Source organism: Sitophilus oryzae, unplaced genomic scaffold (genome assembly GCF_002938485.1).
Source record: "Sitophilus oryzae breed Bouriz unplaced genomic scaffold, Soryzae_2.0 scaffold_1396_pilon_pilon, whole genome shotgun sequence".
Taxonomy (NCBI): domain Eukaryota; kingdom Metazoa; phylum Arthropoda; class Insecta; order Coleoptera; family Curculionidae; genus Sitophilus; species Sitophilus oryzae.
In genome coordinates this window covers 2,180,102-2,202,743 of record NW_022146055.1, presented here as the reverse complement: position 1 = coordinate 2,202,743, position 22,642 = coordinate 2,180,102, and the positions used below count along the sequence as shown (strand labels likewise).

The 22,642-nt window shown below is 31.9% G+C and overlaps 1 protein-coding gene and 1 long non-coding RNA gene across 2 annotated transcripts in view; both read left to right on the top strand.

The window, feature by feature from the left end:
- Positions 1 to 4,050: 4,050 nt before the first annotated feature.
- Positions 4,051 to 22,642, top strand: part of LOC115875848 (ATP-binding cassette sub-family G member 4-like) — a 63,220-nt gene continuing 44,628 nt past the window's right edge. Inside the window, exon 1 of the mRNA XM_030891382.1 lies at positions 4,051 to 4,307. Within this exon, the coding sequence (XP_030747242.1) occupies positions 4,211 to 4,307 (97 nt within the window). The 5' untranslated portion in view covers positions 4,051 to 4,210. The remainder of the gene's footprint in view (positions 4,308 to 22,642) is intronic.
- Positions 16,508 to 16,720, top strand: LOC115875849. Its single transcript, XR_004049062.1, has 2 exons — positions 16,508 to 16,623; positions 16,681 to 16,720. It is a non-coding gene; the product is annotated as an uncharacterized LOC115875849 (long non-coding RNA).

The following is a 22,642-nucleotide window of genomic DNA, read 5'->3' as shown; positions in this document are numbered from 1 at the left end:
CGCTCGCTCGTTCGTTCGTTCGTTCGGATAATGAATACGCACCTTTATATGATATAATTCTCAGATGAAATAAACACGGAATAACATCTTTGTCACAAAACTGAAGAACCAAAAATAACATCAATGCGTCTCAAATGGTAGTCTCAAAGCTACTCCTCTACAACTATTTTCTCTGGTCGTCGCCTAATTTCCCCCTCCCTACTTTTGCGAATCATATTTGAAAAATCAATAATTTTATTTCTGTATACAGAGTGTCTTAAAAAATGAATGTTTTGAATTTAATGAAATATGTCTATTTTTGAATAGGCGGTTCATCTCATTACTTAAGTTTTTTACTTACACTTTTTTATTCTAGGAACAACAGATGCTCGACGGACTATTGCCGAACCCTGTATAAGGGAAAAGTTAAAAAAATATATATAGTATTCCGTTTAAAAATATAAAACTTTGGTTTGTAAATATGTTGGGATCACCCTGTATATATATATATATATATATATATATATATATATATATATATATATATATATATATATATATATATAGAAAATCTGGGATTTAGTGGGGTTGCAGTCGGAACTAAATCCCACTAAATCCCAGATTTTCTTTCTCACTAGTCAGTCGAGACTACTTTCTGCCTATATATATATATATATATATATATATATATATATATATATATATATATATATATATATATATATATATATATATATACTCAAAAACTCACTTTCGCCTTAAAAGCAATAAAATAAAAATAAAAGTTAATTAAAATTATAAATTTCTGTATGGCCCTATACTATGTATTATTCAAAATAGTAGCACATAATATACCTAAAATATTTTTAGGTATACCTAATAATAATTTTGTTCGGTATAAAATCACGTACCTATCATGTGCCTATATTTATGACTCAACTCTATATGTATTTGTTTTGGACTGTTTAGACTAATCAGTCTCAATGGCGCATCTAGAGAATGAGTCTGGGTGGGGTAATGGCAATATTTAAGTAAAGTACTAAAATTATATTAAATTTTGCCTGAAGGGTATTGTGACTGCGGAAAAAAATAAACTTGGATTGGTCTGGCTTTTCTATTTTAATTGATAGCCACATATTATCTTATTTAAAAATTTCTTTTTAGGAGGGGTAATTATTTAGCTTCACTAACAGTGGCGTAGCAATCATAGGGCAGTCCGGTGCAAAGCACCGTGGTCCCACAGGAACATGGGACCCCGCAGAGCCTTTCAAAAATATATTTAATAAAAAATATACATTATTTTGGTTTTGTTCTTTACTCCGAGGCCCCCAAAATATGTTGCACCGAGGCCCCCAGTTGTCAAGTTACGCCACTGTTCACTAATCAATAATTTATAAAATGAAAACAAAAGAAAGCCAAATAAATAAACTTAGTAAAATAACTTGACCTGCAATGTAAAATAATTTAATAATAATAATATAACTATAAACCACTGATCTAAAAATATCAGAATAAAAATCCGATATACATATTCTGAGCTTCATAAACAATAGCTATTTTTAGAATGGAAAACTAATGAAGCTCTTGAATGAATTATGTAAAAATATAAATTTTATTTAATAACAATAAGTATGCACGTACAATAATAAAATCAACATATAACTGTTCTAGGCGTAATTTATAATACTTAGATAATAAGATGGGCGTACAATTGAAATAACTTAAAGCTGTAAAAATAACACGCTTGGGAGGAACGAGAATATAGTTATGTATAATTATTTTTATTATAAATATTAAAACAAGTAATAAGCACGTAATTTTACAATAAAATTAATATAATATGTCTCTACAGGGTGTTCCAGTGCATTTGATTTGATTTTTTTTAAATTGGATTTTTTTAGATAAAAACATATTTTCTTGATAATTTGGCAACAAAGGTAGTAATTAAATTTACAAGAAAGAAAACCCAGAAAAGATCCAGTGGTTCTCTAAATTTAAGCAAAATATGATTTTTTTGAAATTTTCAAAGTAAAATAACTCGTATATATATAACGTTATTTTGGACATATTTCTAAAACGGTTTCTTTTGTCGAGATCCTACCAGCCCTGAAAATATTGGCACTTATTAAAGACACACCCTGTATATACATACCGGATGCGACTCAAAAGTTTTATTTTTCCAGATAAAAAACGAGATTTGGTACGTTAGTATATGACATAAATTAGTATTGATTGACGTATTCAATTGTTTTCGGTCATTTCCTGTTTCACCGGAAATTACTACAACTTTTGTTTTTTTAAATGGCACTCTGGTATTTTTTTACTTTATTCGATAGAAAATGGCACTCTGAATAGAATGATATATTAAATGTCAACTTTTGACATTCTCGCTTAAAAAATCGTATTTTAAATTTTAATCTAGAGTGCCATGGGTGTGTTAAAAACACTAATTTTTAATCAAGGAACGTTGCAAAAATACATTTGATCGTCTAATATTTTTCGTGTCTTGTCCTCGCCGGTTAAAACATGTCCAAATCGTATTTTTAATCATATCTCATTTTTCTTTCAAATGGAACGAGGGTGTCTCATTAGCATATTTGGAAAAAAACATTTTTTACGAATAATTTGATGCCACAGACTTGGTACCGCATGATCGAAGTGTCCCGTTGGCTTAGAAATGAACATCGATGACATTCCCCATGTAATTTTACGCCGTTTTTTTTACGATCATATGGTATTTCGAGTCAAATTGTCGTTACTTTTATAGCCACTGTGGCACTCTAAATTAAAATTTAAAATGCAATTTTTTTTAATCGAAAATGTCAAACGTGGAAATACGCTATGTCATTCTATTCAGAATGTCATTTTCTATCAAATGAAGTAAAAAATACCAAGGGTGTCATTTAAAAATAAAAAGTTGTAGTAATTTCTAGTGAAACAAGATGTGACCGAAAAGAATTGAATACGCCAATCAATACTTATTTATGTCATATACTAACATACCAAATCTCGTTTTTTTATTTGAAAAAATAAAAAAGTTATAGAGGTGACCCACATTAAGGTACGGTATATTAAAACAAAAAAAACCATATAGATTAACAAAAAACTATTATAAAAAACTTTATCCACGCCTCGTCTATAATTTGATTATTATACATGACTTTATGAAATAATAATAATATGCATTATTCACTAGTGAATAATGGTTTCATTATTCACCACTTCCACGGATATCTCGATCCAAACTCCAAACAAGAGCTATTTCAAGTTTTTAATGTCACTTTTTGCATTCATCTATGGGGTGTTCCAAAAGTTGTTTTTCTTGTCATAAGATTTTTAAAATATTTTTTCTTTTTTAAAAATGTCCCATGTTATATCTCGACATGTAAACAAATTATTAAACACCATTACGAAGAAACAATGTTAAAATTCTCTCATTTTCTACTCTAAACTATCTACTCTATCTCATCTACGGGGGGTTTCAAAAGTTTTTTTTTTAAAATAAAAACTTATATTAATATTATCTAATTTTTTTTGATAGTCCTGGATAAAGTATAGTACCGTATGATCGAAAAAAAACGGCGTCCACTTGGCTGGGAAATAACGATCAATGACATTTCCCATATAAATTTACATATAAAATGACAGCGATCTTCATTTCATAGCCAACGCTGACGCCGTTTTTTCTCGATCATACAGTATTATTCTACTCGCATATAATGGCTGTTATTCACACTGGACGATTTATGACACGAGCCGCAGGCGAGAAACTTCATTCACGTGAATAACAGCCACCATTATATGCTCGTTGAATAATATACTATTATTGACTATTATTTAAACTATTGATCAACAAACTAACAGGTAGAACAAAACTAGCCATACCCATAACAAAAATTTATTTTTTAATTAAGATTTAGTTAATAAAAATATTTATGTTAAGGAAGAATTAATTTAACGAAAATATGGGGAAACACCTGCGGAGCATATCGGCAACGCCGCGTTGATTTTAAGAGGAACGGCCATAGAGGGGGAATATAAACACACTCCATTTGTTTATGTGTATTTTCTTTCAGTAAATCGCCCGTCACAGACTTTATTCGTAGCCGTACTCTAGTCTAGCGAGAGAATTTTTATCGAAAAGTCCGCTTTTAAAAAAGAATAGATGTAAATCAACAAGCTAATATTATTTTTTCTGGAAAATAATAGTGTGACAAGCTATTTTCTCATCATGACATCGAATAATAACCTCACAACCCTGCCTAGACAATCATGGGTCGACATAGAATTTCAAGATTTGACCTATTCAGTACCCCAAGGAAGAAAAGGTAATGTTTTTATATAGAATGTTTACTTTTTTATGCCTAGAATATCCTTGCTCTACTTGCTAACATAGTATGCTATGCCGATAATACAACAATAAACGATATGAAAATCAGTAGGAATTATGTCTCTAGGTGACCTGGGTGTTCTAAATTCTTTGGTTTTATCTTGCATTGTTATTAATTAAATAACTATTTTATTGAATCAAACAAAGAATTTGGTACGATGATATTCTAGATCCAAAACTGTTTGTAATATTGTAGTAATAGGTATATTTTTAGATTTTTTTTTCGTTTTTAATTACCTACTCATTGTTTCAAAAACACAATGCTCTAGTAAGTTAACTGAACTCTATTAACCTATGATGAATAAATAATTATTAGTGTTATATATTTGTTGAACTCTTTGAAAGTGTAGGTATTTTCATATAACAATATTTACCTATCTAATTTTGAAAGAAAAGAAATATGTGAATATAACAATAATTAATTATTTATAACTTATGTATGTGCTATATTTTGGTTCTTATAAAAATGATCCATTTTGTTATACAGGGTGAGTCTTAACCAAACCAAACCAAACTAAATAGGTGCAAATATATTTAGGGGTATATTTTTGAACCCCAAAAACACATCTAAGAGCGATTGCGATTTTGTTTTGAAAATTTGGAATTTTTTGGATTTTTTTAACTTTAGTTAAAAACCATAGTAGGTATCTTCATAATATGGCAACATCGGTAGTAGATTAAATTTACAAGAAAGAAAACCCAGAAAAGAGTCAGCGGTTCTCAAAATTTAAGCGAAAAATATATTTTTTTTTTATTTTCAATGTAAAATATCTCGGTTATTTTGAACTTATATGAAAAACGGTAAAAAGAAAATATATTTCTTTTATCGAGATCTACCGACCCTGGAAATATTTGCATTTATTAAAGCCTCACCCTGTATAGAGGATGTAAATTATAAAATTGTGTTTTACTTTAATGTAAATTTGAATAAGGACATTCCTACAGGAAAATTAAGTCATGTATATTCCTCTTTATAATAGTAATAATCATCTTTATTTCATATTGTGTATACAATATACAGGGTGGCTCAAATTTTAATCGGGAAAATTTAGTAGACGATAGAACTTGCAAAAATAAAACAAAAAGTTCATATCAACTTGTAAGATTTAAAACTTCCTTTTCGACATACAGGGTGTTAAAGTTACTTAAAAGAGAAAAAAAAATTAAGATATTTGAAAAACTATTTAATCGATTTTGATATAACTTGACCCGTTTATAATACTTACTATGGGACTTAATTTGCTGTAATTAGATTTAAGATTAATGGCCAGTGGCGGCGGTGGGGCATCACTGTTAAATTATTTTAAAGGAGAAAATACGCACGCCACTGCTTTTTTAGAACTTTAATATTATTTTTGGATTTAGTAATTAAAAATATTATTTTTTTGCCTCCTGACTTTTTTATCTGTCTTGCTTACTTCTTGCGAAAAAAAAATAAATTCTAATTGGTAATTAATATTATAATTGGTATTTTCTAATGGTACCTTGTATCTCGAAAAGGAAGCTTTAAATCTTACAAGTTGATATGAACTTTTTGTTTTATTTTTGCAAGTTCTATCGTCTATTAAATTTTCCCGATTAAAATCTTGTATATACATGACACCCTGTATATACATGTATACCATGCAACACCTGTTAATAACTTTTTTAACAACCTAACCCAATCTTCGACAACGCCTACGATACTGGACTTCCTCGCTCTAATGGACCACACTGTATCTCGTTTGAAAGGCCTGTTTTTTAGCAATGATATGGGTAATGTAATCACATTACGCAAATTAAAACTGTTGTTCTATATACTTTATCAATACTAAGAAAAAACTGTGAATACTAGACTAGACAAAGATATAAATAGATGTTCATTAAAACCGATATTAGAATTGTGTTATTTCCGAAATACACAATCACAAACCATTGTTATTGCAAAAATGAAACTAGTGTAGTAGTAGTAATAGTAAAAACTATTGTACGCAAAGTTCCAACCCCAATTACTGCATCTGTGTACCTATTTCAATAAAATATGTTTTTATAAGTTCCAAAATGGTGATATATTGTGAAACGGGAAGTTTTCCATCACTTCCAACAAAATAAAATTCCTTTTAGCACATAATATCATACAATATTTTTTCTACAAACGATAATAAAAGTGTAAATAAAGATATTTTTAACTTTATAAATTGATAAAATTACATTCGAGTTTATAATTTTTAATAATCTACTTCTGAAATTGCTATGATAACATCAAAAAACGAAAAATCTTCGAGTGTCTTACCGTTCAATGATTTCCATTTTAACTTACAGTTAAGGCACGTTAAGGTGCGTCCTCATTGCTCGTGATCCTGCTCGCGCTCTTGCTTCTGATTGTGCTTGCGGTGTTTGCGCTTCATGTTTGTCGTGTTTCTCAAGATCTTTCGGCTCGCAAGCAACGGGGTCCACATTGTAATGTAGTGCTTGCGTTCGTGCTGTTCGGACATGGATGATACCGAAGTATTATTAATAGCACCTGCTAGTTGCGATCATTATTGAAAAACGAAGGAGACAAAGAGAAAAAAGGCGTGTTGGATGTATAATAATTTCAAAAGTAGATCCCAGCTCAGTGAAAGTAAACTTCAACACGATTTACAGACAGAATGTTTTTTAGTAATTTTTATCGCATGTCCGCTACTGATTTTAAAAGACTTATTAACTTAGTTGGCCCCCGTAAAGAAAGAAAAAATACAACATTTAGGAAGTGTATTCAGGTTAAAGGAAGAGTTAAAGAAAGATTGGCCATAACATTAAGATTCTTTGCAACTGGAGACTCACATACCAGCTTGGGTTATTTATTCAAAGTTTCCAAGCAAAGCATTTCAAAAATAGAAAACCCAGCACATTCGTATACATTTCAAAAATAGTACCAGGCGTATCGCAAAATATAAATTAAGTTCTCAAAGATCAGGTTAAGATAAGTAGGCAGTATAAATATAGACTTATATTTTACTAGCGTGTACCAGCGACTTCGTTCGCGTCGAATTAATCATTTGTAAAGGTGATAATAAGGCAAAGCAAGAATTTCCATTAACACACAAACTGGATAAAATTTTCACACATTTATGTCAGCATGAGAAAAAACAATATGGCGATATTATTATATAACTTGGTAATATTTGAGGGGTCGTTTCATCTCGTTGGAATTTGACTTTCGCAAAATCCGTTTGCCAAAAATAAGCTTTTTGCGTCAAGCAGTTTAAGCAGAATCGTGGTTAAGAAATTACCTAACTTTTTGGAACACCCTGTATGATTTTTTAAAAAATTTCAAAATATGTAAAAAACCAAATAAATATGCTGGTCCAAGCGTTTTCCCGAAAGACTTACCGTTTTTTAAATAACAAATGTTGTAATATTTGAGGGGCGTTTTCACCCTCTTGGAATTTGAGATTCGAGAAACCCCTCCTTATCGAACCTCTACACCCCACAGTCAATCCGTTTGCCAAAAATCAGCTTTAAACGTCAAGCAGTTTAAGCAGAATTGAGATTACTCAATGATCATATTTTATGAAACACCCTGTATAAATTTATAAAAAATCTTAAAATATATAAAACAACAAAATAAAATATCCGTTTTTAAGAGTTTTTCCGAAAAACTCACCGGTTTTTAAATAAAAAATATTTTAATATTTGAGGGATAGTTTCACCCCTTAGATTTCGAGTTTTGAAAAATCCCTTCTTATCGAACCTCTACACCCTAAAGTCAATCTGTTTTCCAAAAATCAGCTTTTTACGTCAAGCGCTTTAAGCAGGATCGTGATTAATCAATGACCAGATTTTTCGAAACACCCTGTATACATTTTTAAAAAATCTTAAAATATGTAAAAAACAAAATAAAGTATACGTGTTTAAGCGTTTTTTCGGAAACTTGACCTTTTTTTAAATAAAAAATATTGTAATATTTGAGGGGTGGTTTCACCCTCTTGCAACTGGAATTTTGAAAAATCCCTTCTTATCGAACATTTACGCCCTAGAATCAACCTGTATGCCAAAATTGAGCTTCTTACGTTGAGTGGTTTGAGCAGGATCGTGATTAATCAGTATGTCAGTCACTTACATTATATTAGTATAGATTGAATGTATATTTAATATTATTAATCCAAGAACAAAACACAACTTTTTTTAATGCTGAATAAAAAACTTAAGAAAAATCATGGTGGTATCATACTGCAATAAATACCAAATTTTATGAATGAAACCAAACTAAAAACTAAACAAACAACACAAACAGCTCGAGCACTTCGAACCGCCCGCGCCGTAAAGTATGCTCGCATGGCTCCGACGCGTCTTTTTGATGTACCGCGACAAAGCCGAAACACAGGCATTTTATGTGATAGCAAGCACGTGGAACACCGCGAGAGTTGCGAGCGCCGCGAACATCTCGCTCCGACTGTTTGCTATGTTTTTCCTGTTTCACGTGTTCGTTCGGCCTGCTCGCGAACAATGTGGACGCAGCTTTAGAATCTTCCAGGTTCTTGAGTTCCTCTTTAAATTGGTTTCCACTTGGGAAGCAGAACGATTCTGGTCCAGTTAGTGGAGTGTTCGCTCCTTTTCTAGCGAGATCGTTTGCTTTTTCATTGCCTTCTATCCCTTGGTGGGGTGGCACCCAAAATAGGAGGACTTTATTTTCTTTGCCTAATTTGTTCAGCTTCTCTAGGCATTCTTTGACTAGTTATTGCTATTAGTGCTGCTTGACTATCGGATAAGATGACTATTTCCTATTTCCGGTAGTTCCTATTTAAGATAAGTAGTACGCATCTTTTGATAGCGTAGATTTCAACCTGAAGGATGCTGGGGTAGATGCCCATTGGTTCAGAGTATTTAGTTCTGCTTTGATTTTGGAAACGTTACAAAAACGAAACTTGCAGTGTACCGAGCAATAATAATCCCCACCATGTTATATGGAAGCGAAACCTGAGTGCCGACACATGAACGCATTAAACAAGTTGCAACAGAGACATCTTAGACATCTGTTAAGAATCAAATGGTACCATCATGTCTCAAACGTATCAGTCTTAGAAAAGCTAGCTGCAAGAGCGCTGAAGGCACGATTCACGATTACTAAATCCGGCTTAAGATGGGCTGACCACATATGCAGGATCCAAGAAAACCGCCTATCGAAATCTCTTCTTTACGGTGAGCGGTGAGCTTGTAAAGGGTAAGAGGAAACCGGGTGGAGAACTCAAAAGATACAAGGATATTTTCCATGAAAACTTAAAGGTGATACGCATGCAGAATCAATGGGAGGAAGTAGCGTACAATAAATAGAATTCAATGAAGAAAAATTGTAAACTCAGTTAACAACGACAACCAAAAAGTAAAGAGGCAACAAAGCAATAAGATTTTTTGATGTCCGGAGTGCGGAAGAGAGATAACATTACATATCGGGCTTTTCAATCACAGAAAAGCTCATGAAAGAAAACGTCTTGCATAACCATCTTCTGATGCGTGTCAAATACCCGTCAGCGAGTAATGGCAGTAGTAGTTTGGAAACATCAGTATACCACGTTATGGTATGGTCTTTTACAGTTTTGTGCTTCATGTTTTATATATTACCATTCTTTTCTTTTCTGAAACGCCTCATGTTTTGAATTTCTTTTAATGTGTTCTCAATAAAAGATGATGTGGAGGTGATATTACATTTTTATTAATGTTTTATGTGGGTTATATCTTTGTTTTAAATACTAAAACTGCAACTCAGACCAATTATATAAAAATGGTCTTTGTTTATTTATACAACATTATTAACTTATCACAAAAGGATTTCAATACGGAAATTTACACAACAGTTTGGTAATAAGTATGAGTAAAATTGTAATATTGTGATAATTCGGATTTTTCATGAATAATAATTATTAATTTGTGATAACCAATATTTTATTTGTATTATCTTTAACAGAGTTAAATTAAGCCAACATGACCTAGGTTATTGTGTCAAATTATTTAATTTATTATTAAGGTCACTTCCCTCAATTTTGCGATATCTTTGATACAGTGTGAGTCAAAGATAGAGTAAAGTTCATTATTTTATTCGTTTTGAGCATTAAAAAGTTTTAACAATTGTTAAGACACATAATTTAAAATTATTTAGGGTATATACAGGGTTTTTAACCGTAACCCTAACCCCCTATTGCCAACCTCTTGTAAAAGTAACAAGGAATGCTGAACTATGCAATTCTTTCTCAGTCGTAAAATTGATAGTCATTTTGAAATTTGATGTGACTGAGACTATCCCCCCCCCCCTATTTTCTCTATCGATTACGAAATATTTAATATATCGAGGTCTAGAGGTCGATTCGGAAAATATCATCGGCTGTTAAAACGAAGGTCGCTGTGACGCCGTTTTTTTTTAATCGTATGATAAGTATAATAATAATAATAATTGAAAGTATATTAATTAAAAATGTCGGAATATAATAATTATTAAAGTGAATGGAAGATCAGACCCGTAGACTTCATTATTCAACATTGTCTAGTGGGTTAAAGCGTTAAAGTAAAAAAAAACATACAGGGTGTAAATGCTGGATGTAAAGGTGATTGCTGTTAAAAATAATGATATAATTTTTTTTATGTGACCAAAACTATTCGGGCTAGTAAATTGAAATATAATTCTGGTTTGGGTATGTCATTACAGGGCCTTGAGATAACTAATTCTCTTTGAAATATTGTATTATGTATATTGAATACAAAATTGTTTACTGAATAACTGTTCCTTAAAAAAAAATTATTTTACATATTTTTAGGGTTCCGTGCCTCAAAAGGAAAAAAACGGAACCCTTATAGGATAACTCTGTTGTCCGTCTGTCTGTCTGTCAAATCCCTTTATCTCGGGAACTGGTGGTGGTATCGAGTTGAAATTAAAAATATACAGGGTGGTCCGAACTGTATTCCGGAAACTTCGGCAGCATATTCTGCAGATAAAAATAAGTAAAAAAGTTCGTATAAATGTATGTCCTAAAATGCTTAGTTTCGGAGATACAGGGTGTAGAAGTTTCATTTTTATTTCGATTTTTTCCAAATAATTTCTGAAGTAACGTCAATATTTGGATGAAAATTGGTGTCTAGGATTTTTTTGACATGAGAAATTTGATTTTGATGTCAATATGACTCCTACTAAAAGACGGCGCCAGCTACATGTATTTTAACTGTTTTAAACCATAATAACTTTTTGTCCGTATCTGTGATACGGACAACATACCATCTCTGTGACTTTTTACGTAAAAAATATTTCTTTCTAAAAATTGCTACGAACAACTGTTCTCAAGATATTTAGAATGGAAATAGTCAATACATGTCATTATTGAACGAAAAATAAACACGTTGAGAGTAGATAGTTATTTCACTGAAATAAAATAAATTTGGGAAATTTTTATTTTTTAAATTAATCATAAACTTTTCTGCAAAAATATGATGATAAAACAGTTTTTGTTGAACTTTTGGCACAAAAACATTTCAAATTTATGATTTCAATCTAATAACTATTTAGTCAATATGTTTATTTATGTCAATGATGACAGGTATTGATAATTTGGATTGCAAATATCTCGAAAACCATTACTCGTAGCGATTTTTACTAAGAGGCATTTTTTTACGTAAAAAACGTCGTAAATGTAAATATTTTTACTCATCAAAAATCTGAAAACTATACATTTGTAATTAAATCGCAAAAAATATAGTCTATATTTAGGTACGTAATCAATTATGGAAGTTAAGCGACGGTATGCGCGGTCATAAATGTATGGGTGAATTTTTTACTAATTTCTACAGAAAAAAAAATCTGAAAGTCGTATAGTTTTAATTACATCACAGAAAAAAACAGAGTCTTTATGCAAAGAACGGCGGTAGAAATTTTAAATTGACTTAACCATGTCATGTGAAGTATTTTGTCATTATCAGATTTTTAATTATTTTTATTTATTAATTTTAATTATCTCCTACAAATTCTGAAATATTGAAATTCAATATTTATTAATTAATTATGACATTAGAACTGCATTAATTCACAATAGTATCGAAGGTTTGCGTTAGAAAATTCGCACTAATTCATTACCACCCTGTATACTGAAACGTTGTATGCCAGAGATATTAATAATGATGTAAATTCTTTGTCCTTTCCTTCCTACATCCTAGTAACGTTAATTTGCATATCAGAAGTATGAATAATAAATGTATAATCTATTGCATTTGCGTTCTTAGTGGAAAAAAACAATAATGATAAATTTGCCAGTCTAGCCTTTGTTTTAATATTTTTATCGTCTCACTCGTGATGGCATTAAAAACTGTGCGTCTCATTACTCCAATACCATCAATATATTAAAATATTTTGGCCACTATTTGTTAAATATTTTTTTTTGTTTCTTTTTTTAATTTTTCTTCTTTAATTCTAATCTTTATTGAATTCTACATAAAATTCTAAACTCATTTTGTGTATAATGTATAATGTAGAATGAGTGGGATGGGGGTTAATCACCGCCACCTTACATATCTATTTTGTCCCCCATTCTTGAGTTATAACTCATCATACAGCCCCAGGGTCAGTATCAATCGTACCAAAGTTTATGGCACGAATTGTGGTCGTCTCAGCGCACTCAGTGATGAGGTGTTCTGGTGTTTCCCCATTCTCCCCACAGAATCTGCAGAGCTTCAATCTACGGCAGTGTTCTTTGAGGAGACAGTGTCCTTTTAAAAACCCCGTGACAATCCGAAGATTGTTCTTACTTAATCCAGGAAAATATTTGATTTTTCTTGGTCGTAAGTACTAAGACAGTTCTTCGAGTATGTCTTAGACCGTTGTAGGATTCCCATTCCAGGTTATGGATGGAGTCTTCCAAGTTCTTGAGTTCCGCTTTTAGTTGGTGTCCACTTGGAAAGCAGAACGGTTCTGGTCTTCTTTTCTAGCTAGATCATTTGCTTTTTCATTACCTTCTATCCCTTGGTGAGCTGGTACCTAGAGCAGGAGGTTTTCTTTGCCTTATTTGTTCAGCTTCTCTAAGCATTTTTGAAGAAAGACGTTCAAGAATCACGGGAATAATAATCTGCCGATTTCCATAAACCGAAATAGCTAAATTTATCAATAAAGTGTTCTTATATAATTTTAATCATATTTTAGCACAATATAGAAAAAATACCCTATTTTAAATAATAACCTTTACTTATGTCCCTTTTATTTTACTCTGTGTCACTAATTTAGGCAACTTTGTAAAATTACAATTATTAGATCATAAGTAATAATGCCAAATAACAGGGAAACAATTATAAGTACATTTGTATAAATATATAATTAGTGCATTTTGAAAAAATCCTGTTAATGACTTTTTGAAAAAAACAATGTAACACAATTAACAATAAATTGTATGTCTTAAAAACTTTTCATTTTATTATATACGTGGTTGATAATATTTCATTGTTTATAAGCGATATAAAGTGAAATAAAAGCAAGTTGATTAGCTTAATATTTTTATTTTTATGTTATACAAATTACATAATTTCTTATTTAGAATATAACTTAGATTAATGTTTAACATTCTGGCAACTGCATGGAAAATCCATACTATACCGGGTGCGTCTCAAAACTGGCTCACCCCTATAACTTTTTTATTTTTTTAGTTGAAAAAACGAGATTTGGTATGTGAGTATATGACATAAATTAGGATTGATTGGCGTATTCAATTGTTTTCGGTCACTTCCTGTTTCCGGAAAATGACTACAACTGTTGATTTTTAAATGGCACCCTCTGTATTTTTTTGCTTTATTTGATAGAAAATAACACTCTGAATAGCATGAGATATCATATGTCAACTTTTGACATTTTCGCATATGGTTTATTTGAAATTATAACTTGCGGTTCGTAACGAAAATTTGACTCGTATTACGACGCTCCAAGATTGTTACCACTTTTCCTGTCGCGTCTCGTGTGTCACGACCTTCGATTTTTACTCCCATCGCGCGTAAAGAAGTTTCCCTTCAAAAAGCTTCTTTCTTTTCTTTCTTTTTGAGATTGTTGAGAATGCTGAAAAATTAAAAAATTAGTTTGTGTTTAATCGTATATTTTAAGTTAAGGGCTTACGAAATCTGTAACGATTTCAATAACATAAATAGTATTTGATTCGCTTAAATAATAAAAAAAAAGCATAGACCTATCCATGCGTGATGTTATTTCTTAATTATCAGAAAATATTTTTTGAAATCATTTATTACAAAATCAGTTTAAGGTTAGCAAATGCACTTTACAGCATTTTTTTAATCGAGATCTTTCATCAGAAATTGGTTCTGCTCTGAAAAAATAAAAAACTTATAGTTTTCTTGTTACTACAGTCCAATATTGCAATCAAGATTAGTTCACTAGTTCTTAATAATAATAATAAATCGGTTATAACATTCTAATACCAGATCCACTCTTCATTTGATAGCGAGAATTGCAGGCCTAATGCAGCATAGTTCTGATAGCCACTCAACCGCAATATGCAGCAGAACAACAATTTAATTAAGTGCATTGTTAATATTTAAGCGTAGCACATTGACAGAAAAATATATGCATCGTTAAAAATTGCATAGCGGAATGGCAGAAATATACAGCAGGAGAACGGATAGTATTTAGAAAATTTGATCTAATTATCAAGAATTTTTATTTTAATACTTGTTAAATATGTAGTACAGTACCTATATACAGGGTGGCCTAAGTGACTTTGAAATATTTTCTAGATTGAATTTTCTATACATTAAAATTTCGAGGCATTTTAACTAGAAGTATTTTGTTAAGGTGTCTTCGAAAATAGTCTAAATTGTTTGGTATATACCGGGTGCGTCTCAAAAGTGGCTCACCCCCTATAACTTTTTTATTTTTTCAGATAAAAAAACTTTTGCCCAAACCAAAAACGTTTTTGGTCACTTCCTGTTTCACCGGAAATGACTACAACTTTCCATTTTTAAATGGCACCCTCGATATTTTTTTACTTTATTCGATATAAAATGACATTCTGAATAGAATGACATATCATATGTCAACTTTTGACATTCTCGCTTAATAAAAAATTGAATTTTAATATTCAATCTAGAGTGCCATGGCTATGTTAAAACACTAATTCTTCATCAAGGAGCCTTGGAAAAATAGATTTGATCGTCTAATGTTTTTATTATCTTGTCCTGGCCAGTTAGAAAATGCTCAAATCGTATTTTTAATCATATCTCAATTTTTTCAACGCTGTACTTAAACTGCCGTTAAACGGTAGCCTACTGAAATGCCGTTAATAGATATGACGTCGTTGATGTGACGCACTTGACGGCTTTTTAATGCTTTTGTTAAAATGCCGTCGAACGGTCGCGTACTAAAATGCCGTTAATCAATTTGTGTTCCGTTTTCCGCTGCCCTTTTGGTATGTTTTTTTCGTCGCGTTTGCACTATTATTGTAGTAACAATTTGTGCTAAGTGCTATAAGTTGATTTTAATTAAGGTGTACATCTGGATATTATCGGTTCAGGATGGAGTAAGTGTTTCAGTTAGTTTTCTGATTGTTAATTTATCTATAAATATTTTTAGGTTAGTTAGGTACCTAATTATTTTTCATGACTGAAATTAGCGTGGTGAAAATTGGGGATAGGTTCAGCTCATTCGCTGACGCAAAGAAAGCGATTGAGGAACTTGGTGAAAATACGTACACAACATTTTGGAAACGAGATGCCCGTACGATTGCAAGCAGTAAAATTGTGAGACCAATAGAAAGCTCTTTGATTTATTATCAACTTCTATATGCATGTAATCCCGGTGGAAAGAAGTTTAAGGGCAGTGGGAAAAAAATTCGACAGTCTTGGACATTTAAAGAAGATTGCCCAGTACATGTAAGATTCAAAGCATCGTCTGATGGAAAAGCACTCGAGGTAACATCGGTTCAAATGAAGCACAATCATGTCACTTCGAAGGTAAGTTTACAGATTAGTTGACATATAGTATGCTTTTAGAATTCTTGCTTGAACAGTATTTTTATTCATAAAAGATATATTTTGTAGGTTCTACATGCACATAACCCTAGCCAAAGAAAACTTTCCAGTAACATGAAGGAAAGCGTCAAGGATTATTTGAATATGAAGGCCAACAGAAAAAGATACAGCAAAAGTTCAAGAAAGTACTGGTAAAATTGTTACTTTACAAGATTTAACAAATATGAAGATATCCGATCAATCAAGAAAAGAAAACTTAGATGGCTGCTTAAATATACTTAAAGCTAAATACGGTAAACTAAAATATTCTATTATCGTCTTATTAGTCCCAATAACTACTCTGTTTTCAGGTGCCAATGTAGCTGTTTTGCGAGACGAAGACAATAATTTCAGAGGACTTTTCATTCAAAGTCCAACCATGAAAAGTACAATAAAGGCTTTTCCAGAATTTCTTGGAGTAGATTCTACATATAAATTATGATGATGCAATTGTATTTGAAAGTAAAAATCAGTCTTCTGTGGAACACTCTGAGGTTTGTGACGAGACGGACCTTCAAGACAGAAACAATATGAAGTGAAGCGCTCATATTAGATAATATTAGATAATAGAAATACATCAACTCTTGGTCAGTTACCTGTGGAAGCACCTGAGTTTTGTAACGAGCTGGTTATAGAGGAGAAAATGACACGAGATGAAGCGCATCAACTTTCCTATATTAGTGATTCAGTTTTAAATGACGTCAACAACCAGTCCCATCAAATAGTTGAAGTCAATGATTTCGCTTTGACAACAATTAAGATGCCTGTTTCAATAAAAAAACGAGGACGTCCAAAGGACAGGACTTAACAGTCATAGGACTACCAAAGAAAAAGAAAAGATGTACTTGTAGCATTTGCTAAACAATCCTATCATGAAAAACAAAATGTAATCCTGAATTGCTTCGTTAAGGATCGTAACATCGTTAGAGACATCACAAATGGAAATTTCTTGAATCTGTAGACCTTAAAATGCTCCCCGAAGAAATATCACATGCCGTTCTTGATGAGGCTGTTGATATCCACATGATAAGGTAAGTCTGACGATACCTAATAATTACCAAATTAATAACTAATAATGTAAATTACGATTTTAGAAGTTTTTGCACCGAGAAGCCTTTGAAAAAATAACCAATCTAGTTGAGCAGAAACGACTTCAACAAAGTTGGTTTTGTTCTGTGTGCAGTGAAGACACGCAGAAAAATCATATGTCACTTTGTTGCAGTAGATGCCTTCTATGGAGACATATCCGTTGTGCAGGATTGACTAAGCGACCTAAATCAAAACTGTGGTTTTGCAGAGAATGCTATCTGTAGCATTATTATTTTTAAGTTGACGTAGTATTATTTTTAAGTTGTTAGTTTATAATTTGCAATAAAAACCTGAAAACCAATGCCATATATTACATTTTATCGCAAATACATTTTCAAACCTACAACGGCAACATATACGTCTACCTACATACATATACACCGTTCCAAGTTAATTTTATTCAGAATAAGCCATGACGGATTTTGGACAACATTACATTACAAATTATTAAGTATTAATCAGTAGCCTAGTCTGCATTAACGATTAACGGCATTTTAGTACGCGACCGTTCGACGGCATTTTAACCAAAGCATTAAAAAGCCGTCAAGTGCGTCACATCAACGACGTCATACCTATTAACGGCATTTCAGTAGGCTACCGTTTAACCTCAGTTTAAGTACAGCCTTTTTTCAAATGGAACGAGGGTGGCTCATTAGCACATTTGGAAAAAGTATTTTTTTACGAATAATTTGAAACAACACACTTGGTATTCCGAGTCAAATTTTCGTTACGAACCGCAAGTTATAATTTCAAATAAACCATATGCGAAAATGTCAAAAGTTGACATATGATATGTAATTCTATTCAGAGTGTTATTTTCAATCGAATAAAATAAAAAATACCGAGGGTACCATTTAAAAATCAAAAGTTGTAGTCATTTCCGGTAAAACAGGAAGTGACCGAAAACAATTGAATACGTCAATCAATCTTAATTTATGTCATATACTAACCTACCAAATCTCGTTTTTTAACTGAAAAAATAAAAAAGTTATAGGGGTGAGCCATTTTTCAGACGCACCCGGTATAGGGCGAGTAAAAAATAGTTATAATATTTTTCTTCCCACACCCGGCATTTCATCAGCCGACTATTTTTATTAAAATAAAAATAGTTTGGGTACCTAGGTCGACTCAGCCTTAAATGAGTACTTGGGATTCACAATCCTGAGGTAATAATAGGCGGTTGAAGCGTTTTGAAATTTGAATATACCGCGTGGAAATTGAAAATCGGACAATTTGGTGAAGGAATCTTATAAATAGTTAGTTTGTTGTGTGTTATAAGTTAGTAATTGTGTATAAAGTGAGAAAATAAATTCGTTAAGTATTTTATCGTGAGTTTAAATAGTGGACCCACGGAATCCGTAACAATATTAATTGTCGTTACATGAACGCAGTCAATGCACTCTAGATTGTAATTTAAAAAACTATTTTTTTCAAGCGCAAATGTCAAATGTTGACATATAATATGTCATTCTATTCAGGGTGTCATTTTCTATCAAACGAAGTGAAAAATACCGAGGGTACCACTTAAAAATTGTAGTCATTTCCGATGAAACAGAAAGTAACCGGAAATATTTGAATACGTCAATCAATCTTGATTTATGTCATATACTGACATACCAAATCTCGTTTTTTTGTCTGAAAAAGTAAAAAAGATATAGAGGTGTGCCACTTTTGAAAAACACTTGATATAGTATATTTTAGCAAAATTAGTTTTGAAAAGAACGGTATTATAAAGTACTTCCAATTAAAAGAGGAATATTTAATCTTATAAATCTCTCAAAAGACATATTACTATGTTTAAAGTACTATATTGTGATATTTTTGAAATGGGAATTTACGAATTGCAAAAAAAATATACATCTCATTCTCATTTTAAAACTGAACCGTTAAAATTTGTGCTACTATTGCGTTCATAATTTATCAGAAAAGATTAAATTAAAAACTTCGAATAGAGGAAGTCTGACATGGAGCTTTATCAAAACAATAAGTCACCCTATACAATACATAAATATTAACATTTTTAGTTAATTTTACGGTTTATTGGTTTTATGCAACTTTATAAACTATGCATTTCTGTGTAACACTGACCTTTGTCAGAGAGACACAATAACAATTAAAAATTCTATAAATTTGTCTAATACTTCTGGTTTAAGTGGTCTACTTGTCCATACATATTACAATTAACCTTGAATCATTTTGAATCGGTTTAAAAAATGCCATTATTTATTCTAATATAAATAACACGACTTTTATATCTTTCTGGAACATATTATGTGCCAGAATCGGATGACCTCAATTTGTTTATATTTGCGAAATTATTTTTTTAGATATAACAAGCCGAAAACATATATTAAACGTTTAAAAAGTTCATCAGTTTATAAACAGCAGAAAATGTTATGATTCTATATATTTTTCTTAAGTTTTATTCTATTCATTTAAAATAATAATAATTGTAATTATTTAGCAAGTGCCAATTTATGAATTTTTGCCAATTTAAGTTAATGAAAAAAAAAACAAATTAAAATACCAAATTGAAAGAAAATAGATTTTTAGAAGAGCCAACTCAAGTGTCGAGTATTGTTCGTCAAAATCTCCCACAAATAATAAATAGACAAATCGTACGACAGAATCGTAAAACAAAATTGAACAGTTTCGTAGAAAATTGACAACGTTTACTCACGATCACCATTATAAATTTATTTCTTAAAGTTTGATAGGACAAGACCTTCGTTATAACTGCAACAGGCACAGTGTGACATGCCAAAAAATGGGACCAATTTAATTTTAAGGGTATAAGTTCCAATTAAATTCAGCTTTAACACGTTTGTAGATGACACATCCTGTACGTTTGCCGAGAACAATAGCAACCCTTCGTATAACAATAGGGCAATAAAGATATTGGCAGGTACTGCACCAGTGTCGGGTAGGGCTCGAACTCACTGAGAGAGACGACCAGGTCGCAACGACCTGGCCGTCGCGCGTCGGCTGGCCGGATGCATTGCGTTTATAGCTGCGACCAGATGAACGATCAGTTTCAACAGAGTTGTCAGATCTAACGATTTTTTACGTTTTACCAATTAGAAAATATTGTTTCAGAAAGAATTAAGTTTCAGAAATGTTAAAATATCCGAGTTAACTAAAAAGCGAAGTTGCTATTCATGAGCTTATTAAATGTTCTAATATTAAATAATGCATTTAAAATATTCTTGGATTTTTCGTTAATAAATACTGGTGTGGTAAATGGAGTAAGTAAAATATCCAACCCCGACTATACGATAACGTCGTTATTTCCATGTTTTTCAAATCCGCGATGTCTGCTATTCCATCAGTCGTTTCACAACAGAATATTCTACATCTTACGTCTATGTAATTTAATATGTGTAGAGTAAGACATGTAACTCGTGAGATTTTCAGCATTATATCTATAAAGGACAAAAACAGTAAAAACAGTATTGTTCCTAAAGGTGCGTCCGGACTTGAGCATTTTAGCCCGAACGAACCGAGCGCGCACGATCAAGCAGAACAAATAGGCTGAGCAAAAAGCATTGTGTACGCGCGACCGACAAAAAGGGAGATATTCTGTTTCTTTTTTCTACTGATATGGACTTCTACTGATGACTCTTATCGACTTTAGAAGGAAACATATTAGGGCCATCGTAAAAAAAGGTCGTCAGACACTGGCTCTAAATATGGTAGAAAGTTTACCTTCCAGTTATGTCAATGTTTACAATATAAATTTCTCTTTTTTATTGTTACTGAGAATCTGCAACAGTAAACACTTCTATTTTTATGAATGTTTAAGTTACTTTTACTCTTATTTTTTTTTTTAAATAATCTACCTAGTAGAAATATAGTCTAATGGACCCTGTTTGAAAAACGTTAAATTAAATATAGGTAGTATTTAAAATACAGTTGTCCTCCTAGTGCATGACTTCAATACAACTAAAAAACTAATTCAATAAAAAACACAAGTGGTTGTAGAAAAACTTTAAATATGATTTTTTTATTTTTTAATATCGAAACTCGAAGGTATAATAACAGGTATCATACCAACCATAACTGGAATATGTCATATAAAAATGTTTTGAATTTTTACTAGATTCGACCTTTGATAAAAAAAAAGGACTAGATTTAAGTTTCCCTTTGATCCAGTCTGTGTACTATTTCTTTGGATTTTCTGCACGTCTTCAAAAACTACACTAAAACACTATATCTTATAGAAAATAAAATAGTGTGCGTTGAATTTGAGGAATTTCGTCTGAAAAATTATTAATTTGGAAGAAAACCGGCAACAAGCGGCAGAAAATAATAATACTTTGCTCGCAACGATTTTTATTTTCTTTTCGCAACGACCAACGAACGGCCCGGACGTTAGTGTGCGCTGTATCATTTGATTTAATGGTTTTAAGCCGGGTCCACATATGTAGCACTCTATTGTATCAGGATCATGTATCACGTATCAAGAGCTTGTATCGTAAGTATGGACGTTTATTTGGGCTGTGTCGACTGAATATGCATATCGTGCCAAAGTAAGCGTCCATACTTATAAAATTCATACGTACCAGCGTACAAGCGTGCGTATCATTGTATATGTACGGTACAACAAATCACCTTGTATCGTCGTATCATGTTCATCAATTCTTGTCAGCGAACCCTCAATGCCCCTTTGATGATCGGAGAAAAACCGCCTCAAGACGGGTCACGGCGTATCAAGTCAATTGTATCGTTATACTGTATCAAAACACGTCCAAATGACAGATCGTGATACGTGCATCCGATACGCAGTGTTAAGATACGCGCCAAAATTCGGATTGGCATGTATCAGATACGGTATCACAAAGGTGTACCATATGATAGCGTTAATTCGGCGTCCAAACTAGCGATCATGAAACATGTTGGTGCAACGCGACGGAGATATGATACACGAAGATGCTACATATGTGGACCCGGCTTTAGAGGTAGCAGCGGGTCTGGCCAATACCACCTAGACAAGATCTTAATATCTAGGTGGTATTGGTCTGGCCGATGCGACCTGGTCGTCAGTGTGTTCGAGCTCTTAGGGTTGTAAGATTTATTTTATGTTTTGCTAAAATGTATTTTGTTGCACAACGTAAAATAATGTGATAATGGCAATACAAATATTTATTTACCCATTATTGGCATTTTCAGTAACATTGGATTATA